General features: G+C 39.3%; 2 protein-coding genes and 1 non-coding gene across 3 annotated transcripts in view; all 3 read left to right on the top strand.

Moving 5' to 3' along the window:
• Window positions 1-412: 412 nt before the first annotated feature.
• On the top strand, window positions 413-4,623 carry rps13 (ribosomal protein S13). Its single transcript, XM_053634749.1, has 6 exons — window positions 413-521; window positions 1,200-1,248; window positions 1,505-1,583; window positions 2,421-2,590; window positions 4,012-4,112; window positions 4,550-4,623. The coding sequence occupies exons 1-6, from the start codon at window positions 499-501 to the stop codon at window positions 4,581-4,583; spliced, it is 456 nt and encodes a 151-aa protein (XP_053490724.1). The 5' UTR covers window positions 413-498; the 3' UTR covers window positions 4,584-4,623.
• Window positions 4,143-4,272, top strand: LOC128614305 (small nucleolar RNA SNORA19). The gene has a single exon (XR_008387038.1). It is a non-coding gene; the product is annotated as a small nucleolar RNA SNORA19 (small nucleolar RNA).
• A 10,827-nt stretch (window positions 4,624-15,450) lies between the features above and the next one.
• The window catches only part of plekha7b (pleckstrin homology domain containing, family A member 7b), a 144,245-nt gene continuing 132,527 nt past the window's right edge, over window positions 15,451-27,168 (top strand). The window contains exons 1-3 of the mRNA XM_053634731.1: window positions 15,451-16,048; window positions 16,174-16,250; window positions 16,587-16,644. Of these exons, the coding sequence (XP_053490706.1) occupies window positions 15,966-16,048; window positions 16,174-16,250; window positions 16,587-16,644 (218 nt within the window). The 5' untranslated portion in view covers window positions 15,451-15,965. The remainder of the gene's footprint in view (window positions 16,049-16,173; window positions 16,251-16,586; window positions 16,645-27,168) is intronic.

The following is a 27,168-nucleotide window of genomic DNA, read 5'->3' on the forward strand; positions in this document are numbered from 1 at the left end:
AAATTGATTTATGTTGCTTTGTTAGAGGTAATAATTAAATAAGTATACTTTTTTATAACGTTACCACATTTTATTCATCTTTTAAAATTTTTATTTGCATATACATATTTGTATTAATAAACTTACTAATAAAACTGTTTGTTCTGTTTTTTCTTTGCGCTTTTAAATCCATTAAAATAGTTCGTGTATGAGTTACGTGTGTATTTATGTAGAATAGGGTGGACATTTTATTTATTTTATTTTCTTTTAATGTAATTAAATTGTATTTAATTACATTTTTTTAAAAAAACACTATAGATTTAACATATTGACATATTAAGTGTTGCAAACTCTTGTAACTTGTACATAGTTCATGTTATAAAACCTTTACCAAAACAAAAAAAAAGACTTTTCTTCTTCCGTCTCAGTAGAAAACGTCACTTCCGCTTAGGCGCACTCTACTTCCTGTCAGCCTCGTTTTTGCTCTCTCTCTTTCTCGGCTCTCTCGCGAACGCCATCATGGGTCGTATGCACGCTCCCGGGTGGGTATTTAATTTTACGCCAAAAATATGAAAGTGTGTGAACGCACAGCTTTTCCGAGATACAAATATCTCCTTAGAGACGTGAAGGGTTTCAAATCGGGGATTAATAAAGAGTTTTAAAGGAGAATTTAGCGCCACGTTCTCTTCCTGTGCGGATGAAGCTCGCTAGTGTAATGGCCGCGCGTGCGGCGTTATGGAGAGCTGGCTGGAGCTCGTGTACTCACGGGATGAGTTTTTTTTATTATTTTTTTTTATAGCGTATTTAATGTTTTAAAATGTATATACAGAACCGTTTACATGGGTTATAACGTTTATATGTTTTGATATGAAAGCTAGTTTCAGTCGTTTTAAGTGTGTAAGTGAAATTAAACGTAGCTGGCTAGTCACGAGAAGCTAGCATACTGTACATGAGCTCATTAACCACATGCAGACTTATTATTATTATTATTATTATTATTTAATAAAACCACAGTTTAACATCTGAGTCTGACCTCATCCTCTTTAGTACACACTAGTTAAACCTCATCAGTGTTTGCTAGAAAACTGCATGTTGTAATTTCTATATATTTACAATGCTTTATGTATGAGTGATTTATATATCTTAATTTATAAAATAGATCAGTTTTAGTATCGGAAAGTGATCAGACACTTAACTCTTGTCTGTGTTTTGTGTTTCAGTAAGGGCTTGTCCCAGTCAGCTCTCCCGTTCAGACGCAGTGTCCCTACAGTAAGTACTGATCTCTCAATAGGCGGATAGTCATGTGACTGACCTAATCAGATTAATTGACACTTGTACAGTACGCTTACATGGACGAGTGTATTCCGATATTAAGACGATACTCTGATTAAGAAACTATCATGTAAACGGTGATTTCTGATGACCTTAATCCGATAATTGCAGCTCTAGATCTCTCTCACTCTCCTGCGATAAAATGTTGATCCTACACGCAAACTCACGACGGTTTGCCTTTCTTTCTGTTCAGTGGCTGAAGCTGACGTCCGATGATGTCAAGGAGCAGATCTTCAAGCTGGCTAAGAAGGGTCTGACCCCCTCGCAGATTGGTACGTTCCCAAACGACGGGGTTTGTGTACGTAGCGTGAAGGGATCACGTAGAAATGTCCGGTTATTCATAAGTATCGTAGTGTTAACGGACCGAGTTAACAACGTGAGTAGGTGCTGCGTGTTAAAGGAAACGAATAGCCAGAAATCCGATAACTTTTTTTTATTTTATTTAATTTTTTTAAGAACGGTATTTTTGCTAACAGCTGGACGGTAAAGAGAAATGGCGTCTTATTTGATATTTAGAGGGGAATTAAAAACGCTGACAGTGTGGTAACTCTGTGTGATTACACGCCATGACGCTATAACGTCCCTAACGATAGCACGGCTATTTACATTTTAATTTTGCTAACGTTATTGCCTGTTAAGATCTCAGATCTAAGTTCAGGTCGGTGTAAAGAACCCGCAGATGAACCGGGGAAGTAGTTATGTAGAACTCGGGGCTTTAAAACCTTCCGAAAGTTCCTACAGACTGTGATTTAACAGTGCAAGAATGATTTGGTTTAGTGAAATGTGTATATATGTATGTATGTGTATATATATATATATATATATATATATATATATATATATATATATATATATATATATATATTTTCATGTGTGACGATGTATTAAAAAATCAGTTCATGTTTAGAGGGGAGTTGATGTCCTTCATCCTGATAGAAGGCCATTCTTTTGGGCCGTGAACGATTTCGGTATCAGTCACCTGCTATTAATCGTCTCTGCTTTAAATATTCAATATCCGATCGAGAGTGTGTGGCAAACGAGTTCCTCCGCACAATGTCCACTTTATTAAGGACCGTGTTATTAAACGACGACTCGTCCATGTTTTCCAGGTGTGATCCTGAGGGATTCTCACGGCGTGGCTCAGGTGCGCTTCGTCACCGGTAACAAGATCCTCAGGATCCTGAAATCCAAAGGCCTGGCTCCCGATCTGCCTGAGGATCTGTACCACCTGATCAAGAAGGCCGTCGCCGTGAGGAAGCACTTGGAGAGGAACAGGAAGGTAAACAACAACAACAACAAAAAAAAACGTCCTCCTGAAGTTTTATTCCTTTTTACACCACAGCAGTTTTATTATAATGATTACAATTTATGTTTTTTTATTGTCGAGCATCTTCACTCGTATAGCAGCGATTTTTCTTACCGAGAAACCGCAAAGAAGCGTAAACTCCTCCTCCTCGAACTTAGAGCTTTTACCTTGGGCTGTCTGAAAACGCCGACACTGGAGACTCCTTCCTTGTGTAATTGGTGAATGTAGTTGAATAAACTCTCCTCACAGATCAGCGGTTAAATGCGTATTTTAATCTGCTTATTACCGGCCGTACTAGTCCCCGTCAGTGTCCTGTTGCTATAGAAACGATCGTAGCTGATGGTTATAGGATGCTAATGAACACCTGACCAATCAGAACCCAGAATTCAATTACATGTAGAAGAGGCACAAGGTGGTGTTGCACGGACGAATGTAATATAAATGCTGTGATGAATCACATCGCTTTACTTTTCAGCGTTGTGTTTTAATACAAGCTTTAAAAGAATAGTCGATTTAAAAAACAACAAAAAAACGAGTAGATGTGGACACATGGTGTAAATTTGTTACAGAAATGTATATCGAATTTAAAATTCTGAAATATTTACATTAGTAAAATGTAATGTAGTCATAGATATAAAATCAAATCTTCAGATATCATATTTTTTAGCATCATTCACCCCTCCAAGATCTTATAGAACTCAAGTGCCCTTTCTCTCTCCCTCTTTCTCCCCATCTCTCCGTTTCTTTCCCTTTCTCTCTCCCTCTTTCTCCCCATCTCTCCGTTTCTTTCCCTTTCTCTCTCCCTCTTTCTCCCCATCTCTCCGTTTCTTTCCCTTTCTCTCTCCCTCTTTCTCCCCATCTCTCCGTTTCTTTCCCTTTCTCTCTCCCTCTTTCTCCCCATCTCTCCGTTTCTTTCCCTTTCTCTCTCCCTCTTTCTCCCCATCTCTCCCTGTTTCTTTCCCTTTCTCTCTCTTTCCACCTGTTTCTCTTTCCCTCTTTCTCCCTTTTTCTCTCTTTCTCCCCCCTCTGTTTCTCTCCCTTTCCCTCTGTTTCTCTCTTTCCCCCTCTCCCCCTTTTTCTCCCCCATCTCTCCCTCTGTTTCTCTCCCTTTCTCTTTCCATCTGTTTCCTTCTTTCTTTCTCTCTCTCGGTTTCTCTCCCTTTCCCTATCTGTTTCTCTCTCTCTCCTTCTGTTTCTCTGTTTCCCTCTTTCTCTCTCTCCCTATTTCTCCCCCTTCTCTCCTTCTCTTTCTGTTTTCCTCTCTCTCTCTCTCTCTCTCTCTCTCTCTCTCTCTCTCGTATCATAATCCTGGATCATTATGAATTCCAGAGCCTCTACCGTGTTCAGAGAATCTCATAAAACTTCATAAAACCTTACCGGATGTGTGTTTTCAGGACAAAGACGCCAAATTCCGCCTGATTCTTGTCGAGAGCAGAATCCACAGGCTGGCTCGTTACTACAAGACCAAGAGAGTTCTGGCTCCCAACTGGAAGTAGTACGTATAGACGTTTTTATTCATTTCTTTTTGCACGTTTCATTGTCCCACTCTTCTCCTGTAAGATGTGAGATATTTCTGATGTGCTAGATTAAAACCTGGAGGTAAATTAGCAGTTTGGCTCGTTGGTGCCAGCGCTGCCAGTCCCCTTCATACAAACCCATTTATTCATGTACTTATTTATGACACTCTTTTCGTTGTATTTAAATATTGATTAAGACAAAATGGTTCCGTTATTGTAAACAAGGTTTAAATTGAAACCCTGTTGATTTTGCCATGAATATAGCCATTGCTACTGAAAGTTATAAATAAATAAATGCCACTTTTCCTTTCTTTTGTGTGTGGGAGAGAATTCTCTCTCTCTCTCTCTCTCTCTCTCTCTCTCTCTCTCTCTCTCTCCATTCTCTAATCCTCACGTTGTTCTTTTTTACCTGCAGCGAATCCTCCACGGCTTCTGCACTGGTGGCATAAATGTAAAAACTTTACACAAAATAAAGATCATTCGGATGAAGATGGCTCTCTGTGTGTGCTTATTCTGTCTCTGTGCTTGAACTCCGACCAGAAGTAGGGCATCAGGATGGGTCGGGCCGGTCTGGAGAGCAGAACGGGTCAGGATCACTGGCATCTCAGGAGTAACGTGTGTCCTGAGAGAGAGATTATTAGGTCACTTCCGGTGCTCGTAAATATTCGAGTATCTGAACCTGTCCGTATTTCTATCACTGCAGATCAGGTTATGTTTGTAGGTGTGGCATAAATTAACGCTCTCCTATGCATGTAAACAATGTTTAGAAATACGTAAGGTGTGAAAAATGACAAATGTAGTCGTTTGTTCAATTAAAGGTGTATTTTTGGTCTGTACCTATTAGGTTTGTAAAGGTTAAATAGGTGGAGCTGAACTATTTCAGTGTATCAAAGCTCCGCCCCAAGAACCTACAGCGGCTCAACTAGATTCAGCCTTAGTCTAGCTCTCATAAATATTCATGAGGACGATCACGAGTGGCACCTCTCTGCCTTTTTTCCTCATGAGCCCTACGCACATAGTTATTAAATATTTGATCTTGAAAGTGAAATGTCATTTCATTTTTTTATTAGATTATTGGTGCAGGTTTTGGCGAGTGTATATCACTTAAGATGGCTTAACATCAATATTCCACTTATGAACTCCTTTACATAAATGTGGGCGGAGTGTTGACGGACAATTTAGAAATATATGTTCGGTAACACGTTTGCTGGTTATGGCAGTCTTTACCTAATTTCTTTTAATTTATACAAATTGCTAAGATTAGATCTAGGTTAAGCTTGTAGTTTTGAATAATCTCGATTTTAATCAGCGTACTTTGAGCAAGTGAACACACAGGAAGCGTCTGATTAAAGCTTAATGTATTATGCGTTTAATAAGCGATTAGATCAGGAAGATGGCGAGAGTGCTTATCAGACTGGTTAAATACTTTGTTGGTGTTCTTCAGGGTCAAACCGTCGGGTTGGAACCCGAAATGTCCCTTTTCAAATTGTTTTACAGCTCAGTGTTTTTTTTCTTTCTTTCTTTCTTTCTTTTTTCCTCCCTCCTGTGCTGCAGAGCAAAACGATCCAGCGAGAAGTAATTTACCCAGAGCTGATCCGTTTCACCTCCGAGAGAACGTTCACATTGAGTCACCTTGCTGCAGAGAGAGAGAGAGAGAGCGAGAGAGAGTAAGTGACAGAGAGGGAGTGAGATAAACAGAATGATTTATGGAGAGAGACAAAGAAGGACAGGGAGAAGTGAGAGACAGTGAGAGGGAGAATGCTGGAAAGAGGAAGTAAGAGAAACTGATGGATAGAGACATGAAGAGGGAGAGAAATGAATAGAGAGAAAGACAGGGAGTGAGACGAATAGAGAGACAGAAAGAGGAGATGATAGTGAGAGGGAGAATGCTGGAAAGAGGAAGTAAGAATGAGAATGATGGATAGAGAGCGACAGGGAGAGGGAGTGAGACCAATGAATACTGAAAGAAAGAAATGGAGAGTGTGAGAGAGATAGAAAGGCAAGGAGAGGGGGAGAGAGAAGTGTACAAAGAGGGAAAGAGAAACAATGAGATGGATAGAGGGAGAGAAAGAAAGACAAGGAGAGTCAGAATGATGGGTGTATATATATACACACAAACACACACACAGAGAAGGAGAGAGGGATAGAGAGAATGAAAGATAAGGAGAGATTAACAGAGTGAAAGAAGAGACGGCGCAAGAGAGGGACAGACAGAAAAACTGAAACGGAGAGAGAATGAGAGAGTAAGGGAGGGAGAAAGAGAGAGAGACTGGGAGAATGAGAAAGAGAAACATGGATAGAGAGATACAGTGATAGATGGAGACAGGCAGAAAAAGATGGATAGAGAGATTGAGTGATACAGGCAGAGCATGATGGATATAGAGAGAGAGAGAGAGAGAGAGTGGGAGAGAAAAGACAGATAGAGAGATGGACAGAATGTAATGAGCAGTGTGATTGAGGGATGGATGAAGGGAAGCGATTAAAAGAACACGGGGGGATGGAGAAGTGTGAAGAGGTGAAGATGAATTATAATTAAACTTCAAACTCACCTTCATCGTCACACGCTCGTTTACTCTGACGGGTTTGACGTGAGGCCCTGAAAGACTCGGTGTTCTGCTGTCAGTCTCTCTCTCTCACACACACACACACACTGCGGCAGTCAATCCTCAGTCACTTTGAAAGAACTTTTATATATATATATATATATAAAATGCTGTCAAAATGTGCTTCAAATGTAAAAAATATCTTATGTAAAGCTGAGTGCAAAAGTTTGTGCCCCCTTCAGTTTCCTTTAATGGTGTCACAACCTACAGCTTGAGCATTACAGCAACTATATCTCTGTATAATGTGGAAAAAAAAGAGTAAAATATAAAAAGTTTGCTTTATTAGCAAACTCAGAAGTTTGCACCCCACCTCCCCCCACCTCATGCTCTCATTCATTGTTTTTTTATTGGAGTGTGCGTCACCTTCCGATAAAGGAGTTTGACAACTTTTTGCCTTTTTTCCACAAGAAAGTCTTATTTAAGTTCACACTTAGACTTGTTATAATTAATACGAGCATAAACTGTGACTTGTGATTAAAAAAAAAACAAACAAAACATCTCCAGTTTCATTTCGAAAGAAGAGGTGTGCAAACTTTTGCACTTGATGTTGACGGAAATTGTCATTTGTGCAGTTTTTAAAGTCAAAATCGATCTCAGTTTTGTTTTATTGTTTTATTCCTCTTATGCCTACCACAGCAACGGTCAGAATGTTAATCACTTTTTATTCCCTGTTATGTTTACTGTTGTTGAACGTTCTCGCAGCTATAAACATCATCGTCACCTTTATTTCTCTCCCCTGAAGAAGAAAACACAGCTTGGACACACTGGTGACTCCTTCCAGAAAAGTTCAAATAAACGTCTCCTTTTATCAACCGATGTTTTAAATCCGTTTATTAATTGTCGTGCTTTCAAGTGTACAAGTTCCTGTCGATGATCTGTTGAGAAAATGAACCGACACCTTCTGACCAATCACAGTCCAGAATTCAGCAGCAGTGTGTGTATACAGCACATCAGTACAGGAAGCTTATCACTAGTTTTGTGTCTGTATATATACACGAGACATCTCCCCCCCCCCCCCCCCCCCCTCTTTCTCAACAAACACGAACGCTTCTGGTGTAATCTGTCCTGCTTTAAAGTGCGTCAGGAACAACAGGGGACGCGCCAACAAAAGCCTGTTCCCTCGGAAGGGACCGGGCGTTCAAATATTTATGCTGCTCGGAGGCTTTTGAAGTTGGAGTTCGCTGGATCCTGTCAAAGCCAACGGTGCTGTAACGGGAATCTGATGCTGAAGGAGGAATGAAACAAAAACAAGCACATCTGTGCAGGGAGTGATGGGAGTGAAGCTGAGAATGTGCTGCGTCACGGTGGAGAGAAATGAGAGGTTAAGACCCGAAGCTCTGTCCAAGAGTAGGCCTGTAAGCCGTGATGAAGATGCAGCGACGGTGCATCACACCTCAGGATGAAATTTACGGCCAGCGTCAGGAGATTAGGCTGCTGGGATGTGATGCGGTGTAAGAGTTATGGTAAACGTCGTGGTACGGTCTCTCTCGGGTCAGGGCCAGCGCCGGATGATGGAGATGACGGATTAAATGAATTACAGATAGGGTGAATAATCAATTAAATAATATCATACGAGTCATATTAAAACGTTTAGTTTACTTCCTTGTCGAAATCATATCTGTATAAACCATTACTTCTGAAGTGCTGACCAATAAATTCATTATTCAGTCTGTTTGTGTCCGTGTTTTATAACCCCCCCCCCCCCCAAAAATGGTAACATCCAGATTACCATAACTAACACTATTAAAAAGATTTGTTAGTAACATCAACACACCTCGATCTTCAGCTCTAACACAGCAGATATGTTAGCAAAGTAATTGTTTTTAAATATCAGACATATACATTAACAGGGCAGTGCTAGTTTCAGTGCTTAAGACGTTGGGATACTGCTCGGAAGGTCGTGAGGTCAAACCCCAGCACTGCCAAGCTGCCACTGTTGGGCCCTCGAGCAAGGCCCTTAACCCTCAGCTGCCAAATGCCGTGAGTGTAACCGGTGTTAATTCCGACCAGAAGTAATTCATAATTCATTAGTTTTTTTTTTCTTTTTCCTGTTGGTTCAGTTGTAAGTTCATCGCCGAGGCTGAATGGTGGGTGCCAATATTTACACACAGTAACCTGAGTTCAAGTTCCTTTTAAATATGAATTAGTTAGGGTTAAAATCACACAGGTAAGAGAAGTGTGCGGTGTTTTATGACTAACTTCACAAAAAAGTAGGAACAGGAAGTGTAAATGGATAATGTACACGCTCAACATGACATTACTGCCTGTACAAAATGGTTTAAAACTTTCATGAAGGTCACATTTACAATTTCCTCATAATTCATGATATATTCAAAATATTCAAATATTTATTTTCAGTCTATAGATATACGACTAATAGTGCTACTGCTACTACTGCCATTACTACTACTGATACTACTGCATCTACTACTGATACTACTGCATCTACTACTGATACTACTGCAGCTACTACTGATACTACTGCCATTACTACTACTGATACTACTGCCATTACTACTACTGATACTACTGCATCTACTACTGCTACTACTGCCATTACTACTACTGATACTACTGCATCTACTACTGATACTACTGCCATTACTACTACTGATACTACTGCCATTACTACTACTGATACTACTGCATCTACTACTGATACTACTGCATCTACTACTGCTACTACTGCCATTACTACTACTGATACTACTGCCATTACTACTACTGATACTACTGCATCTACTACTGATACTACTGCATCTACTACTGCTACTACTGCCATTACTACTACTGATACTACTGCATCTACTACTGATACTACTGCCATTACTACTACTGATACTACTGCATCTACTACTGATACTACTGCCATTACTACTACTGATACTACTGCATCTACTACTGATACTACTGCCATTACTACTACTGATACTACTGCATCTACTACTGATACTACTGCATCTACTACTGATACTACTGCATCTACTACTGATACTACTGCATCTACTACTGATACTACTGCCATTACTACTACTGATACTACTGCATCTACTACTGATACTACTGCCATTACTACTACTGATACTACTGCATCTACTACTGATACTACTGCCATTACTACTACTGATACTACTGCATCTACTACTGATACTACTGCCATTACTACTACTGATACTACTGCATCTACTACTGATACTACTGCCATTACTACTACTGATACTACTGCATCTACTACTGATACTACTGCCATTACTACTACTGATACTACTGCATCTACTACTGATACTACTGCCATTACTACTACTGATACTACTGCATCTACTACTGATACTACTGCCATTACTACTACTGATACTACTGCATCTACTACTGATACTACTGCATCTACTACTGATACTACTGCATCTACTACTGATACTACTGCATCTACTACTGATACTACTGCCATTACTACTACTGATACTACTGCATCTACTACTGATACTACTGCCATTACTACTACTGATACTACTGCATCTACTACTGATACTACTGCCATTACTACTACTGATACTACTGCATCTACTACTGATACTACTGCATCTACTACTGATACTACTGCCATTACTACTACTGATACTACTGCATCTACTACTGATACTACTGCCATTACTACTACTGATACTACTGCATCTACTACTGATACTACTGCATCTACTACTGATACTACTGCATCTACTACTGATACTACTGCATCTACTACTGATACTACTGCCATTACTACTACTGATACTACTGCCATTACTACTACTGATACTACTGCATCTACTACTGATACTACTGCATCTACTACTGATACTACTGCATCTACTACTGATACTACTGCAGCTACTACTGATACTACTGCCATTACTACTACTGATACTACTGCATCTACTACTGATACTACTGCATCTACTACTGATACTACTGCCATTACTACTACTGATACTACTGCATCTACTACTGATACTACTGCATCTACTACTGATACTACTGCCATTACTACTACTGATACTACTGCATCTACTACTGATACTACTGCATCTACTACTGATACTACTGCATCTACTACTGATACTACTGCATCTACTACTGATACTACTGCCATTACTACTACTGATACTACTGCATCTACTACTGATACTACTGCCATTACTACTACTGATACTACTGCATCTACTACTGATACTACTGCCATTACTACTACTGATACTACTGCATCTACTACTGATACTACTGCCATTACTACTACTGATACTACTGCATCTACTACTGATACTACTGCATCTACTACTGATACTACTGCATCTACTACTGATACTACTGCCATTACTACTACTGATACTACTGCATCTACTACTGATACTACTGCATCTACTACTGATACTACTGCATCTACTACTGATACTACTGCCATTACTACTACTGATACTACTGCATCTACTACTGATACTACTGCCATTACTACTACTGATACTACTGCATCTACTACTGATACTACTGCCATTACTACTACTGATACTACTGCATCTACTACTGATACTAACTGCATTCTACTACTGATACTACTGCATCTACTACTGATACTACTGCATCTACTACTGATACTACTGCATCTACTACTGATACTACTGCCATTACTACTACTGATACTACTGCATCTACTACTGATACTACTGCATCTACTACTGATACTACTGCATCTACTACTGATACTACTGCCATTACTACTACTGATACTACTGCCATTACTACTACTGATACTACTGCATTACTACTACTGATACTACTGCATTACTACTACTGATAACTACTAGCATCTACTACTGATACTACTGCAGCTACTACTGATACTACTGCCCATTACTACTACTGATACTACTGCCATTACTACTACTGATACTACTGCATCTACTACTGCTACTACTGCCATTACTACTACTGATACTACTGCATCTACTACTGATACTACTTGCCATTACTACTACTGATACTACTGCCATTACTACTACTGATACTACTGCATCTACTACTGATACTACTGCATCTACTACTGCTACTACTGCCATTACTACTACTGATACTACTGCATCTACTACTGATACTACTGCCATTACTACTACTGATACTACTGGCATTCTACTACTGATACTACTGGCCATTACTACTACTGATACTACTGCATCTACTACTGATACTACTGCCATTACTACTACTGATACTACTGCATCTACTACTGATACTACTGCATCTACTACTGATACTACTGCATCTACTACTGATACTACTGCCATTACTACTACTGATACTACTGCATCTACTACTGATACTACTGCCATTACTACTACTGATACTACTGCATCTACTACTGATACTACTGCATTACTACTACTGATACTACTGCATCTACTACTGATACTACTGCCATTACTACTACTGATACTACTGCATCTACTACTGATACTACTGCCATTACTACTACTGATACTACTGCATCTACTACTGATACTACTCGCATCTACTACTGATACTACTGCACTCTACTACTGATACTACTGCATTACTATACTGATTACTACTGGCATCTACTACTGATACTACTGCCATTACTACTACTGATACTACTGCATCTACTACTGATATACTGCCATTACTACTACTGATACTACTGCATCCTACTACTGGATACTACTGCCATTACTACTACTGATACTACTGCATCTACTACTGATACTACTGCATCTACTACTGATACTACTGCCATACTACTACTGATACTACTGCATCTACTACTGATACCTACTGCCATTACTACTACTGATACTACTGCATCTACTACTGATACTACTGCATCTACTACTGATACTACTGCATCTACTACTGATACTACTGCATCTACTACTGATACTACTGCCATTACTACTACTGATACTACTGCCATTACTACTACTGATACTACTGCATCTACTACTGATACTACTGCATCTACTACTGATACTACTGCATCTACTACTGATACTACTGCAGCTACTACTGATACTACTGCCATTACTACTACTGATACTACTGCATCTACTACTGATACTACTGCATCTACTACTGATACTACTGCCATTACTACTACTGATACTACTGCATCTACTACTGATACTACTGCATCTACTACTGATACTACTGCCATTACTACTACTGATACTACTGCAGCTACTACTGATACTACTGCATCTACTACTGATACTACTGCATCTACTACTGATACTACTGCCATTACTACTACTGATACTACTGCATCTACTACTGATACTACTGCCATTACTACTACTGATACTACTGCATCTACTACTGATACTACTGCCATTACTACTACTGATACTACTGCATCTACTACTGATACTACTGCCATTACTACTACTGATACTACTGCATCTACTACTGATACTACTGCATCTACTACTGATACTACTGCATCTACTACTGATACTACTGCCATTACTACTACTGATACTACTGCATCTACTACTGATACTACTGCATCTACTACTGATACTACTGCATCTACTACTGATACTACTGCCATTACTACTACTGATACTACTGCATCTACTACTGATACTACTGCCATTACTACTACTGATACTACTGCATCTACTACTGATACTACTGCATCTACTACTGATACTACTGCCATTACTACTACTGATACTACTGCATCTACTACTGATACTACTGCCATTACTACTACTGATACTACTGCATCTACTACTGATACTACTGCATCTACTACTGATACTACTGCATCTACTACTGATACTACTGCATCTACTACTGATACTACTGCCATTACTACTACTGATACTACTGCATCTACTACTGATACTACTGCATCTACTACTGATACTACTGCATCTACTACTGATACTACTGCATCTACTACTGATACTACTGCCATTACTACTACTGATACTACTGCATCTACTACTGATACTACTGCATCTACTACTGATACTACTGCCATTACTACTACTGATACTACTGCATCTACTACTGATACTACTGCCATTACTACTACTGATACTACTGCATCTACTACTGATACTACTGCCATTACTACTACTGATACTACTGCATCTACTACTGATACTACTGCATCTACTACTGCATCTACTACTACTACTACTACTATTATTACTGCCATTACTACTACTGATACTACTGCATCTACTACTGATACTACTGCATCTACTACTACTATACTACTACTACTATTGTTACTGTCATTACTACTACTGATACTACTGCATCTACTACTACTACTACTGCTACTACTGCCATTACTACTACTGATACTACTGCATCTACTACTGATACTACTGCATCTACTACTACTACTACTACTACTATTATTACTGCCATTACTACTACTGATACTACTGCATCTACTACTGATACTACTGCATCTACTACTACTATACTACTACTACTATTATTACTGCCATTACTACTACTGATACTACTGCATCTACTACTACTACTACTACTACTATTACTGCCATTACTACTACTGATATTACTCCTCCTCCTCCTCCTCCTCCTCCTACTGATATTAATAGTACTATTACTACTACCACTACTACTACTACCACTACTACTACTACTACTACTATTACTACCACTGCTAGTACTACTACTACTACCAATACTAATACTACTACTAATAGTACTATTACTACTACCACTACTACTACAAGGACTATTACTACTACTACTAGTACTACTACCATTACTATTACTACTACCACTACTACTACTGATGCTACTACTACTCTTACTACTACTAGTAGTGCTACTACCACTACTCTTACTACTACTATTACTACTACTCCTACTACTACCACTACTACTCTTACAACTACTATTACTACTACTACTACTACTACTACTACTACTACTACTCTTACAACTACTATTACTACTACTACTACTACTACTACTACTCTTACAACTACTATTACTACTACTCTTACAACTACTATTACTACTACTACTACTACTACTACTACTACCACCACTACTACTACTATTACTACTACTACTACCACTACTACTACCACTGCTAGTACTACTACTAGTACCAGTACTACTACCTATTACTAATGCTACTACTAATAGTACTATTACTACTACCACTACTACTACCAGTACTATTACTACTACCACTACTACTACTGATGCTACTACTACTCTTACTACTACTAATAGTGCTACTACTACTACTCTTACTACTACTATTACTCCTACTACTACTATTACTACTACTACTACTACTACTACTACCACCACTACTACTACTATTACTACTACTACTACTACTACTACTACTACTACTATTACTACTACTACTGCTACTACTACTACTGCTACTGCTATCGGATTAGATTAGATTTTATTGTCATTATGCAGAGTACAACTACATAGCTAATAAAATGCAGTAGTACTTTTTTTTCTTCAGACAAATCAATACTAAGATGGGTTTTTGACGGGTCAGTGGTATGGCCACTACCTGAAATTAAATGCAATTATCCAAAATCATGACCAAATGCCAATTAATACTAATAATAAAGTCACCAGAATATTTGTTTAATACTGTTTAACTTCCTTTTACCGTTCATTCCAGTTTCCGTCCACTAGGAGGCGCAAATACACACTTATTAAAAATAATCACCTAACCTATGCAGAGGATTAAGAGTTCCGGTGTGGAATTAGTCAGGCTAAAATATACTAAAGAACATAAAATACTGTTGTAACAAAATCAGGTGTTAAGTGTTAGTTCCGCTGCTAGCCCCGCCCCTTGTCTATAACCTTAACCAATCCCAACCTGCCATGCTGAATGATTAGTGAGGAATTTATGATGGTGGGAATGAGTGGAAGGAAGTGTAGTGTAGTGTAGGTTAGTTATTAACAGGTTGACTCATCAAGTTTCAGTCCTAATTAGGCAACACAGCGTCAAGGACAGAATTATTATTATTATTATTATCACTACCACTACTATTATACTTAAAGGCAGTGTTTGTTTTTTGTGAGTCGTTTTTTTTTTTTTTCCTTCTTCTGATAATCGACTCACTTTTTTTTTCAACACTACCCCCAGGAGTTTGCGCTTCCCCTTTAACTGGAGCAGAGAGAAGAATGAAAGAAGAGTGAAGCGGGATCATGGCGGCTCCTCTCGGCCGGGACACTCTACCTGACCACTGGTCTTACGGAGTGTGCAGAGATGGACGAGTGTTCTTCATCAAGTGAGTCACTGGATCGTTTAATGGATCGTATTTCTTTCCTTTGACGGATCATTTGGCTCCTTATGCGCATTTTCACAGCCTAACAGGTGTGTGTGTGTGTGTGTGTGTTTCCTTTCATTTTCCAGCGACCAAACTCGCAGCACCACTTGGCTCCATCCCCGCACAGGAGAACCTGTCAACTCGGGCCACATGATCCGATCAGGTAGGAAACATCCGAGTCCTGGTGCTCCGAATCAACTCCGACTTTCACTCTGTAGCCTTTAAATCAGTTCATTAACTCACTAATAGCCCACATGATCAAAAGATTCCGGGGAGACGGGGTTGTGTTTTTGATGCGGGACACTTCAAAGTGAAACACTGCAAAGACTCGGAAGATCAGAAACAAACAAACAAACACATCAAAGGCGTTCGGTTTCCAGTTTAGCCCTCAGACGAGTGAAATAAACCGTGTGAGTGTGTGTGAGTGTGTGTGTGTGTGTGTTTAAACTCTATGCAGTTTAAAGATACTGTGTGTGTGTGTTTTTTGTTCCTCGTGCAGATTTACCGCGGGGATGGGAGGAAGGATTCACAGCAGAAGGCGCGAGTTACTTCATCAAGTAAGAGCTTTTCAGCCTGTATTTATACTGAACGGTGTGTGTGTGTGTGTGTGTGTGTGGAATTGAAGTGGAGCTGCATTGCTTTCTGCAGAGGCGCCTCCCGCCAAGTCCGGCTTGAGGAAGGAGCAGTGGAGATGCGCAGTGTGGTGTTAGAGTAAAGACAGGCTTCACTGCTCTGGAGGTCACACTGACTCTGTGTGTAGCTTCGAGTGCAAGATTTGTCCATGTGTGCATGTCGTTTAGCCATCATGACAACACAAATACCCCGAGGGGCTGCATTATAACCAGTATCCATAAGGAATGAATCCAGCTGTAGGACTGAGGGTGGGCGATATGAACAGATGATCATATTACCATACCTGAAGATGTATATATGATGCATGAGGGAGCAAAATGGTTGTGTTAAAAAAATAAAAAATAAAAAAAATTCCTATACAGCTGATTCCTATGATACTTCTATCGATTGTCTACAAACTATACATTAATAATAATAATGAAAAACTTTATTCTGTACCGAACTTTAGCATCGAATCAGCTGCTTCGAATCCGTGTATAGACGGCTTTATTATAAAAAGGTTAGAAAGCGATATCACGATATCCATGATATCATTTCACACCCAGGAACATCATTCTGAAATCGTTCCGCAGGTCGTAGCCGCGGTTTTTCGTGGATTGGTGAACCTCCGCCCGTCTTTACTCTTGAAAGACTCCGCCTCTCTGAGATCTTCTTTTTATACCCGATCATCTCACTGACCCGTTAACCATGCACCTCCAGCTGTTTCTTTTTACCAACACTTACTTCACCAGCCTTTTGTTGCCCCCGTCCCAACTTTTTTGACATGTGTTGCGGCCATCGAATTCAAAATGACCTTTTTCGCCCCGTAAAACGGTACGTTTCCTCAGTTTGAACGTTTGATATGTTTTCTGTGTTCTATCGTGAAGAACGTACGGGTTTATGAGATCCGCAAAATCACTGCATTCTGTTTTTATTTACATTTTACACAGCGTCCCAAGTTTTTGGGAATTGGGGGTGTGTGTGTGTGTATGTGTATATATATATATATATATATATATATATATATATATATATATATATATAATATGACTCCAAATTCGTGTGACCCTGATCACTTAGGGAATGAATAATACTTTGGCAAGTGCAGTGCGTTGAACGTAAATAATGAACATTAAGTCGTCAGCATGCTAAAAAGAACTCACCGATTGGCTCTCTTGCTTGTTATCATGTTGCCACGCCCCCCGGGTTGAGTAATGACGTCAGGATGGGATGTATATACAGTACAGGACGTGATAAACGTGTGTGGAGGTGCACACCTGATGATCATTTATCCAAAATGTCCTGTTTCTATAGAAACGTCATGCATCATGCTTCACTTTTACTACATCTATAGTGGCCTATATATGTATAACTATATGTGCAAGGTCTTTTTATTATTATTATTATTATTATCATGCAAATTGTTGTTTGGGTGCTGATACAAACTTCTGGTGTGATAGATGAAGCACATGAAGCACAGATCAGCCGTCGTACTCGTATCGAGTTTGAGCTCGAGGTCACGTCGCTGCTGTTCAAAGTGAACACAAGGAGTGAACTCTGTTGATAATCACTGACACGGAAACGTGCACAAACAACCCAGTATTCAGACTAAATATTTCCCGTGTTACAGCTGTCATGTTCTATATCGAGTAAAAAAAAAACAAAAAGACTCAGGATTTTACTTCTAAAGTAGATATAAGAACTGAAAACGAGTTCCCGTTTCATCCGTCAGGTTCTAATGTTCTAAGATATTTGATCGTATGGACAGAATTAAAGCGGCCGATGGCGTCGAAACGGACGACGGAAGCTGCAGCTGGTGAACAGTGACAGGGCAGATTTTTCAAATCTTTCTTTGAAAGAAGAGCAGAACAGAAATCTTACAGAAACAGTTTCGGAGCTGAGTATTAAAGCTAAATCTGTGGAACTTCAGCTATTTGAAGTAGCGGGGTTTTTTTTTTTCTTTTTCTTTTCCTTAGAGTTCTTCGAGCCAGGTCAAGACATTGCTTCTGGTGCTTGCAGTTTCATTTGAACTTGGTGTACATTTTATACAGCACAGTCGAGGTCATACGTTTACATACGCCTTGCTGAATCTGCAGAATGTTAATCATTTAATAAAAATAATAATAATAATAATAATAATAATAAGAGCGGTCATAAAAATGGCATTTTGTTTTTTATTTAGTTCACATAATAACTGAATTTACACAAATGAAGCAGTTCAAAAGTTCACGAGCCGCGTGTTTGTCCTGAGCAGTTAAACTGCCCACTGTTCTTCAGAAAAATCCTCCAGGTCCGGCACATCCTTTACTTTTCCAGCGTATTCTGCATATTTCACCCCGAGACCGAGGGACTCGTACACGACTATTACGAAAGACGCAAACGTTCACTGGTGCTGAAGAAGACATCTTGAGCATCTTCAGGAGCTACATGAGATATGTACGTGTTTCCCAGAAGACAAAATGACAACGATTAACCCCGATCATCCTGTTCAAAAATTTTACACCCCTTCCGCCTTAAAGTCAGGGTTCTTGTTGATTAATTCCCTGTAGCAGCAGCTCTGACGGTGGCGCGGCTGCACAGCACAGGTTCATATCCATTAACGCGCTCGTTCTGATACCTTATCGTTTCTATAGCAACAGCTCGTTCACAGGGACTCGTTCGGCTAATGATGAACCGATTTGAAAAATCGTGTGTTGTCATTAATATGGTGATGGAGATGTTTATAGAGCATTTATGGAAGGAGTCTCAAGTGCCAGAGGTAAAACTGTCACTTCATGTGACGACTTCAGGGGGAAAAAAAACAAGCTGCGATTCTTTTTTTCTCGTCTTATTAACTTCGGGAGAGAATAGAGAGAGAGAGAGTAAAGAGAGAGAGAGAGAGAGTAAAGAGAGAGAGAGAGTAAAGAGAGAGAGAGAGAGAGTAAAGAGAGAGAGAGAGAGAGAGTAAAGAGAGAGTAAAGAGAGAGAGAATAGAGAGAGAATAAAGAGAGGGAATAGAGAGAGAGTAAAGAGAGGGAATAGAGTGAGAGTAAAGAGATAGAAGAGAGAGAGAGAGAGTAAAGAGAGAGAATAGAGAGAGAGTAAAGAGATAGAATAGAGAGAGAGTAAGGAGGGAGAGAATAGAGAGTAAAGAGAGAGAATAGAGAGAGAGAGAGAGTAAAGAGATAGAAGAGAGAGAATAGAGAGAATAGAGAGAGAGTAAAGAGATAGAAGAGAGAGAGAATAGAGAGAATAGAGAGAGAGTAAAGAGATAGAATAGAGAGAGAGTAAAGAGATAGAATAGAGAGAGTAAGGAGAGAGAATAGAGAGTAAAGAGAGAGAATAGAGAGAGTGAGAGTAAAGAGATAGAAGAGAGAGAGAGAGAGTAAAGAGAGAGAATAGAGAGAGAGTAAAGAGATAGAATAGAGAGAGAGAGAGAGTAAAGAGATAGAAGAGAGAGAGAATGGAGAGAATAGAGAGAGAGTAAAGAGATAGAAGAGAGAGAGAATAGAGAGAATAGAGAGAGAGTAAAGAGATAGAATAGAGAGAGAGTAAAGAGATAGAATAGAGAGAGAGTAAGGAGAGAGAATAGAGAGTAAAGAGAGAGAATAGAGAGAGTGAGAGTAAAGAGATAGAAGAGAGAGAGAATAGAGGGAGTAAAGAGAGAGAGAATAAAGAGAGAGAATAGAGAGAGAGTAAGGAGAGAGAATAGAGAGTAAAGAGAGAGAATAGAGAGAGAGAGTAAAGAGATAGAAGAGAGAGAGAATAGAGGGAGTAAAGAGAGAGAGAATAGAGAGAGAGTAAAGAGAGCGAGTAAAGAGAGAGAGTAAAGATTGAGAGTAAAGAGAGAGAGAGAGAATAGAGAGAGTAAAGAGAGAGAGAGTAAAGAGAGAGAATAGAGAGAGAGAATAGAGTAAAGAGAGAGAGAGTAAAGAGAGAGAGAATAGAGAGAGTAAAGAGAGAGAGAATAAAGAGAGAGGGAGAATAGAGAGAGAGAATAGAGAGAGTAAAGAGAGAGAGAATAAAGAGAGAGAGGGAGAATAGAGAGAGAGAGAATAGAGAGAGAGAGAGTAAAGAGAGAAAGAGTAAAGAGAGAGAGAGTAAAGAGAGAGAGAGAATAGAGAGAGAGAGTAAAGAGAGAGAGAGTAAAGAGAGAGAGAATAAAGAGAGAATAGAGAGAGAGAGAATAGAGAGAGTAAAGAGAGAGAGAATAAAGAGAGAGAGGGAGAATAGAGAGAGAGAGAGTAAAGAGAGAGAGAGTAAAGAGAGAGAGAGTAAAGAGAGAGAGAGAATAGAGAGAGAGAGTAAAGAGAGAGAGAGTAAAGAGAGAGAGAATAAAGAGAGAATAGAGAGAGAGAGAATAGAGAGAGTAAAGAGAGAGAGAATAAAGAGAGAGAGGGAGAATAGAGAGAGAGAGAGTAAAGAGAGAGAGAGTAAAGAGAGAGAGAGAGTAAAGAGAGAGAGAATAAAGAGAGAATAGAGAGAGGGCTGGCGAGGGAACGAGTGTTTATAGCTGCTATAACGTGAGTGACACCAGGAACTGACGTGTTACGCGGACGTGTAGACGTTAAGTGAAGCTATAAATGGATAATATGGATAATGATATAAGTGTGACGTGTTGTTCTTTAATCAAATAAAACATCGGTATTGTTGGCAGATTGCTGTGATATAAGAGGAATGATTGTGATATAAGAGGAATGATTGTGATATAAGAGGAATGATTGTGATATAAGAGGAATGATTGTGTGATATAAGAGGAATGATTGTGATATAAGAGGAATGATTGTGTGATATAAGAGGAATGATTGTGTGATATAAGAGGAATGATTGTGTGATATAAGAGGAATGATTGTGATATAAGAGGAATGATTGTGTGATATAAGAGGAATGATTGTGATATAAGAGGAATGATTGTGTGATATAAGAGGAATGATTGTGTGATATAAGAGGAATGATTGTGATATAAGAGGAATGATTGTGATATAAGAGGAATGATTGTGATATAAGAGGAATGATTGTGATATAAGAGGAATGATTGTGATATAAGAGGAATGATTGTGATATAAGAGGAATGATTGTGTGATATAAGAGGAATGATTGTGATATAAGAGGAATGATTGTGATATAAGAGGAATGATTGTGATATAAGAGGAATGATTGTGATATAAGAGGAATGATTGTGTGATATAAGAGGAATGATTGTGATATAAGAGGAATGATTGTGATATAAGAGGAATGATTGTGTGATATAAGAGGAATGATTGTGTGATATAAGAGGAATGATTGTGATATAAGAGGAATGATTGTGATATAAGAGGAATGATTGTGATATAAGAGGAATGATTGTGATATAAGAGGAATGATTGTGTGATATAAGAGGAATGATTGTGATATAAGAGGAATGATTGTGATATAAGAGGAATGATTGTGTGATATAAGAGGAATGATTGTGTGATATAAGAGGAATGATTGTGTGATATAAGAGGAATGATTGTGTGGTATAAGAGGAATGATTGTGTGATATAAGAGGAATGATTGTGTGATATAAGAGGAATGATTGTGTGGTATAAGAGGAATGATTGTGATATAAGAGGAATGATTGTGTGATATAAGAGGAATGATTGTGTGATATAAGAGGAATGATTGTGATATAAGAGGAATGATTGTGTGATATAAGAGGAATGATTGTGATATAAGAGGAATGATTGTGTGATATAAGAGGAATGATTGTGTGATATAAGAGGAATGATTGTGATATAAGAGGAATGATTGTGTGATATAAGAGGAATGATTGTGTGATATAAGAGGAATGATTGTGATATAAGAGGAATGATTGTGTGATATAAGAGGAATGATTGTGTGATATAAGAGGAATGATTGTGATATAAGAGGAATGATTGTGTGATATAAGAGGAATGATTGTGATATAAGAGGAATGATTGTGTGATATAAGAGGAATGATTGTGTGATATAAGAGGAATGATTGTGTGATATAAGAGGAATGATTGTGTGATATAAGAGGAATGATTGTGTGATATAAGAGGAATGATTGTGTGGTATAAGAGGAATGATTGTGATATAAGAGGAATGATTGTGTGATATAAGAGGAATGATTGTGTGATATAAGAGGAATGATTGTGTGATATAAGAGGAATGATTGTGTGATATAAGAGGAATGATTGTGTGATATAAGAGGAATGATTGTGTGATATAAGAGGAATGATTGTGTGATATAAGAGGAATGATTGTGATATAAGAGGAATGATTGTGGTATAAGAGGAATGATTGTGTGGTATAAGAGGAATGATTGTGTGGTATAAGAGGAATGATTGTGATATAAGAGGAATGATTGTGTGGTATAAGAGGAATGATTGTGTGATATAAGAGGAATGATTGTGTGATATAAGAGGAATGATTGTGTGATATAAGAGGAATGATTGTGTGATATAAGAGGAATGATTGTGTGGTATAAGAGGAATGATTGTGTGGTATAAGAGGAATGATTGTGTGATCGTTAAATCGTCAAATAAGCTAACGATGGCCACGTTAGGCCGTCGCCATGGCACGGGGACGTTCCCAAATTGCATATTCATGTCTGCGCACGATTATAGACACGTTCCTAGGTAATAGTTTAAATCTTTGGTCTTTTCAAAACGGATGATTTGACAGTTTCAGCGCTGAGCATCAGAAGAAAAGTAAAGAACTGAAGTCATGGATCGTGACGCTGGCGGCGATGGACGGATGCGATTAGCATAGCGTCGAGGAAATGTCGTCTGTGATACGTGCGTAGAGGTTAATAACGATGGAGAGGAATCGGAAAACCTGGACGCAACCGAAGGTGAAAAAGAGAATGGAAGTGTTTTTGTGAAAACTGGCTCCGATGCTGTTATTTCAGCAAAGTACAAAACCGTCTCTGCTCTCCCTCCGTCTTCCTGCGCGTTCTTCCCGTCCTGTCCTGTCTTGTGCGTCCGTTTGATTCAAGGCGGTCATTCGGCTGTATGAATTTTACGATGACGGAGATATATGGCACGATCGAGTTCTCACTTCACACCAAAGTCACTCTGACCGTTCATCTTCATTTAATATAAAAAGAAACATGGACATCAAAGCCAAGCTGCGTCCTGCGGACCGTCCCGACGTCCTTCGCGGCTCAACCGCCGAGTTTGTGTGCGATTATTCTACCTATAATTTCAGCGAGAAGTCATTAATAACAGCAGCGGGGTTGTTTTTCTGCTGCGTGTTTGTCTAAAGTGCCGGAATCAGCTTTTGTGTCGGAGAGAAACAGCATCTGTGCCCCCTGTGACATTGCTTTTCACTTCCTACAGCACCGGCATTAATCATAAACCAGCGTCATGTGCTAATGTAACGCATCTGCGCAAAATTCCTCCTCCGGCCGTTGCTGCAGTTACTGGCGTAACGATGACCGCCTTAGCGTCTGCGGCGCCCCAGACGAGTAGGCGAGAAGGCGAGGAGGCGAGGAGGGGGTGTTTACACGCGGATTATTCTCTCTGTTAGCTTTGGAGAGGTCGCTTGATCCCTTTCGGCGAGTGCGCATGAGAAACAAGAGCTCTCAAGGAGCTGGACGTGAGAAATGTCCCGTCTCGATCTTTGCTTAGCTTCAAACATGTTTAGCTTTCGCGTCTGGATCTCATTCTGTATTTACACAAATTCCCAAGCTGAAACAAACATCTGGAATATCGTTGCCTCGCAGTGTGATGATATTAGAGATCCACTACAGAACGTAGATGAAGGAATACGTCACACTGCTGTAGATAAAAGAAACATTCTTTTCTTTTCTTTTCTCGCGTTTCGCTCAGAAGTCCAACACAAACTGGTGACAGAAAAGAAAAAAATCGGGCAGTCTGGTGATCATAATAAAAAGTTTTACTGGTGTAAATGATGACATCTGTCAACTGGTAAAAATTTCCAAACCTCAGTGGAGAACTGTTACAAATTCAGCTCGTGTGTTTGTCTTAAAGCGTCGTAAAAACTGCTGCGGGTTCGACTGTGCGGCTGCGAAGAGTACGAAGCGGTCACGGAGACACTAGAGGACAGTTTTGGGACCGATTCTCCTGATGACTGCGAAGTTGTCGTGATTGTACACCATTACCTTTCCAGATGATCCTGTAGTTCGAGCGTTGTGGGAAGACTGTGACTGTCTCGTATGAAAACCTAACCTTGACGTCATTTGTGAAAGTGAGCAAAGCGTTAATTAATTAGCATTGAGTGCATTAATGGCTTCCCCACAGCTTTGCACATCAATAGCCCTACTATATCTTTTAAAAAAAAAAAACATATCCGGCTCACCACTGAGAAACGCAGCCACAATATTCGCATCATAACGGCCGAGTTTCTAAAGGTCGGTGAAAATGATTCTCGGACTGCGTTATTGCTGACAGTTTGATTGTCCGCTCACATGAAGGCAGTCTTTGTGTCGAGTGTGCGCTCCGACAAAAACCCAACACCGCGGCTCTGGAACGTACGACGGCACAAATGTCACGGCGGTGAAATATCGTGCGTGTCCGTGCCTTACAGGGGTTTATGGTTCCTGTTTGGATCCTGTACGCTGCTTCGGTACATTGTCTCGGCGTCACATTCTGCTTGTTACCATCAGTGGGAAAGGAAACTGGAATTGTTTTTAGGTCGAAACACGACAGGAGAGAATTTACGCTTGCGCTCGTAAGGAAAATCAGCTTTCACCACCCGGGAACTAGCTTCACGAGTACATACCAGTTAAACAGCTGAGTGACGTGGGACGTGGGTGTCTGAGGCATTTTAAAACTAGTGACATATCATTTGTGTTCAACTTTTGTGGCATATTTAATCGCTTAAACTCTCAAACTCGTCATTCTGCAAATCTTCCTTTTTATACGTGTAATAGTTGGAGTATGGTATGTAACATGCGGCACTGCAACACGGAGAACATTTAAGATAAATAAATAAAACTCGATGATAAAATTAGCATGGTCTACGAGAAGCACACACTACGTCACGTCAGGACACAAAGTGACCCGAATAAATGTGCTCGTAAATAAATAAATAAATAAATAAATACTATAACACTATAACTATAACAGTGACGCTGTGATGTTGTGCTGTTGTAGGAAAATAATCAACACCAGGTTGAGTTACTGTTACCACCCAGAGGGGTTATTATTGTCCTATAACGGTGTTTTATTCCTCTTATACCACAGCATTTTGTCAATATTTTTAAAATGATAAAATAACAACGCATCCTTTATTTTTATTTCATTTTTTATTTTTTAAACATGTGTAGTTACTGTAGTATTGTTGTAGACAATAAAAGTATTCATTGTAAGTATAAGTGTGTAGTCCATGTAACACGTAAAAAGTAAATATAACTAAATGGAACCAAAGTAAATAGTATATTTTATTTATACAGCACCTTTCATAAGTTTCAAATGCTTTACAGTATTAAAAAAAATAACATAAAGAAAGAAAGAAAAGAAAAAAACAAATCTGTGCAAATAAGCGCAATAAACAATAGCGATATGATATGAATATAAAATATATGATAAAAAATGCGTAATGATGCATAGAATAAAGGTACAATAATTACATGTGTAATTGTATAATTAATATGATATTTTTAGCCATTTGAAAAATAAAAATAAAACCACCAAGTGTTAGTTTATGCTCGTTTGAAACCTGCTTCTTTTTCCCGCAGTAAAGCAGCATGTAAACAGGAATATTAGACGTATTTGAACACAAGTGCAACGTAAATGCAATCCAGGGTGAATGAATGAAACGGCACCACGTTAGGCTCATCTCCTGAGGTCCTTTCTTTTTTCTGCTGATGTCGAGATCAAGTCTGCGGTTAATGGAGAGAGCGGAGAGAGCGTGCTGCATTCTGGCGAGACCCGGGTCTGAAATTTATTTGATTTACCCTCGGCCGTGTGGCTGCCAGTTATTCAATACGTCGCTCATGACAGCTCATGGCAAAGTGCAGAGCCGCACAAGAACCCAGAACCCGGTCCCCGCTGCGCTAATTAAGAGACACGAGATAATTAAGAGATACGGAGAAATTTCTCTGTACTCCAGTCTCTGATGAAGAAGGGGTGATGGTGATGAGCGCTGGAATTTCTAGCAGATCAGAGGTGACATTCTTACGTCCAGGCTGAAAAACCGACCACGATTCTGTTACGCTGCGAGGCGGGGAGCGATTATTTTGTCTCCTTAGCTGGTTAGAAGGAAGCTTCACTGCAAATCAGTCCTGAAGACCACCCTCGTCATATGATAAAACATTTCTGTCTCGATATGCGTGGTCTCTATCAGGATGACTCCGCCCCCTCCCCCCTCCCCCATCGCACTCACAACATCTCGTAACACCACTATTGCAACTGTTGTACTGTTCTACCTCGACCCTGACCCGACCTGTTGCAGCTATTTCCTGTTCAAATTATTCTTATATTTAATGTGTATTTTCAGAACGTTATTAGTATTTTAGCTTTTTTATTATACTATTTTAG

Source organism: Ictalurus furcatus, chromosome 10 (genome assembly GCF_023375685.1).
Source record: "Ictalurus furcatus strain D&B chromosome 10, Billie_1.0, whole genome shotgun sequence".
In the NCBI taxonomy this organism is placed as follows: Eukaryota; Metazoa; Chordata; class Actinopteri; order Siluriformes; family Ictaluridae; genus Ictalurus; species Ictalurus furcatus.